This window comes from Octodon degus, unplaced genomic scaffold (assembly GCF_000260255.1).
Source record: "Octodon degus isolate 3935 unplaced genomic scaffold, OctDeg1.0 scaffold00210, whole genome shotgun sequence".
In the NCBI taxonomy this organism is placed as follows: Eukaryota; Metazoa; Chordata; class Mammalia; order Rodentia; family Octodontidae; genus Octodon; species Octodon degus.
In genome coordinates this window covers 1,954,402-1,957,578 of record NW_004524786.1, presented here as the reverse complement: position 1 = coordinate 1,957,578, position 3,177 = coordinate 1,954,402, and the positions used below count along the sequence as shown (strand labels likewise).

General features: G+C 53.1%; 1 protein-coding gene across 1 annotated transcript in view; it reads right to left on the bottom strand.

The window, feature by feature from the left end:
* Prickle2 (prickle planar cell polarity protein 2) overlaps positions 1–3,177 on the bottom strand; it is a 319,286-nt gene that overhangs the window by 5,316 nt on the left and 310,793 nt on the right. Inside the window, 1 exon segment of the mRNA XM_023704992.1 lies at positions 2–270. Coding sequence (XP_023560760.1) covers positions 2–270 — 269 coding nt within the window.

The window sequence follows — 3,177 nt, the reverse complement described above, 5'->3', positions numbered from 1 at the left end:
CGAAGCTCTGGTGGCCGCGGCCGCGGGCCTGCAGCTCCCGGTACCCCGCGGGGGCGCCCAGCTGGTGCAGGCCGCCCTCCAGCTCCTGGTAACGCTGCGCCGACAGCAGGCTGCGCACGGACTCGGCGCTGCGGAACTGCGCGGACGAGGCGAGCGTGCCCATGTTGCTCAGCTTCTCGGACACGTTCATCCCGGAGTCCTTGCTGAGGTCGGGCATGGAGAAGCGGGACAGGTGCTCCTGGCGCTTGGCACCGCCTTCCGCGGAGAAGCCTGCGGAGAGAGGAGAGGGCGGGGTCAGTGCGCACGCGTGGGGCCGCAGGCGCGCACAGTGCGCTGGAGGGGCGTCGGCCGGCACTGCCACACCAGGCCCCATCCAGGCGCAGCACAGGGCCGGGGGTGCGAGGGGGCACCCACGGCTGAGTAGCTGCTCACCCTGCCGACTTGGCAGCCCACCGTGCAACGGCACGGCGTCCTATGTTTGGACTTTCATCCACACCTACTTCTTCCCCTCATGGATCCTGATGCCACTCCAGGAGCCCTGTAGGACTGCTGTTCTGGTAAATAAGCACTAACCAACCGCGACTGCTGTCAGCGCCTTCTGCAACACACGAACTAGAATCTAGCTCTGAGGGCCAGTTCACATTTTTGTTAGCCTGCCGTGAGTTCCTGCGCTTCCTGTTGTCCCTAGGTGACAGGTGGCCTCCTTTCTCAAGGGTCTTGAACACTAAGTGACCCCCTACATGGAGAGGAAGGGGTGTTTATCCTTTCAGCCTGTTCAGTCAAGGACTGGTATAAAGCAGCCAGCAGCTATGAGTAGAGCCTGCGACAACCCTCTATCCCCAGGGGAGGCACTTTGAAAAATATAGCAGCGATCCTCAGGCCTAAGAGCAAGGGCCCGAGTCCATGGACCTGCACTGCCACAGTGCTATCAGATAAACTCCCGGCAGCCTCAGGTGACAACCCTATGCGGCGCTGGAGCACGCTGCAGTACTTTCACCCTACTTACGTGAAGGCAAAGAACTGCGAAAGATGGGCCAGGTGGTGATGTGTCAGCTTGCCCTCCCCATCAAAAGGACCAGGGCTTCCACCATTTCTGGTCTCTTTGGAGGTTCACAAATGACGTGTGTGTGTGTGTGTGTGTGTGTGTGTGTGTGTATGTACCTTGTGCATGTGAGTGCAAAAGATCAGGAGAACAAGTCATTAGCAACAGATGCGCCTAGTAAAAGACCTGACGGGTGCTGTTGGCTCTATTGCAGCGTTTAACTGGTTTGAAGTGATTATTTAGTAAATTGTAGCATACTCAGGATGCAATGTCTTCTAATTCTGGATAAAACATGGAAATAGCTGGCAACACCTTTGGTCATCCTGACTGGGAAGGGTGTGATGAGTCCTGTAGGCAGAGGCTTCCGAACAGCCTGCCACGCATGGCACGCCCCAGCCCTAAGAATCCAGCCAGCATGTGAAACGGTGCCAGTGGATGAGAAGACCTGAACACGATAGACTATGACACACCAACGAATAAAGAAGGAAAAGTTATACCTAGCAGCATAGATGAGCCTCAGAAAATGCAGAGGGACACCCAATGAGTATGTTCTGTATGCGTCCAAGAATGAGCTAAAGAGAAGTTCCCAAAATACTGGAATTGTTCTATGGCCAGAACTGGATAGAAGTCACAAATGGACCTATTCAGGAAACTCAGGTAGAGTTTTAATATTTGTTTGCTTCGTTTCATGTAAGTTACATCTCAATAAAAAATAAAAATAAGGCAATATTAGGGCAAGAGTCAAATGTTAACACTGACTTTACCTACAGGGACACTACAGTTACCCCCAGGGGACAGGTTCCAAACTCCTTGGACACCCAAATCCCTAGGTGCTCAGGTCCCTTATAGAAAGGACACAGCGTTTCCGTGTAACCTACGAACAAATTCCCTATGCCTTAAATCATTGCTGGGTTACTTATGATGTCTGACATTATGCAAATGCTACGTCATAGTTCTGGCGCTGCTGTCGGGCCAATCGTGACAACCAAGGCTGTGCGTGTTTCTTGAGAGGCAGCCATCAGGGGTAAGTACATTTCAATCTTGGGCTGGCTCAATTTGCAGATGTGGAACCCATATAGCCAGCCAACTGTACTCTGCCAAGTATTGTATTCCATGGTAATTTTAAAAAATTATTTCATTACCAGGATAACTGTCAGGGCAAGAGGCACGAGGTCCTCCCACTTCTGCTTTCCTTGCTGCTTATCTCTGGCATGGGAATCATAAAGGCTGATTTACAACCACCTAATCACTTCCAGAGCCTCCCCAGTGTCAGGCGAAGGGAGAGGCTAGCATGCTAAGATGATGTATGAGGCACTGGAGCAATGAACTCTAGCAAGAAAGGAGAGGAAATCCAGGAACAAAAGCTCTCTACGTGGGCACCATGACCCTCAGGGCTGTCTGTCCATGCTCCTGAGTGGAATTCGAGTCAGCTTTCTCATCCTGGCCCATACTATATGTTTCTAAACATGCTGCCTCACTGAGCCCATATTTTATGAGTCCTGCCCTGAAAAACTCTGGCAAGAGCAGAGGGGCTTCTCGCTTGGGCCCAATTCTATCATCAGTTTTGCCTACAGGTCAGCTGCTCCCTTGGGGGATGCCCGCATGGGGATGCAAACACTTTGCTCTCTCCAGAGTGAGCCGCGTCTCTTCTGCCTCATTTACCCCCTTTTCCTCTCAGGTCCTCTTGCACACAGAGACACGTACAGAAAGGTGCAGGTTGCCCAAGGATGAGCAGTGAGCACGCTGTTGCCTCTGTGGTTAATTTCACTGTTGGCAAAATCTGGTGTCTTCACGAGCACCTATATGACTTGGTTCCCTCCTCTCCTCATCCTCATCTCCAGCTAACAGCCCTGTCCTCTCACCCTGCCTGGTGGGGCCAACCGCCCTCCGACACCCAAGAGGTGCCTCCTGCCTCCCCTGGAAGCCCACCCTGTTGCACCGCTGCCTTCTTCTGTCTCCTCAAGGCTGCACAGAAGCTGCCTGGGGTGCAGCCCTCACTGACCATTCTTTCCAACAGAGCAAGGTTACTCATCCCCGGGCTGGCCAGCCACACTTGTGCTTGAACTTGGCTACCCACCCCCTGACCTGTTTGGATTGTGCCTACATTTGTAGCTGAATGTGTGTGTGTGTGTGTG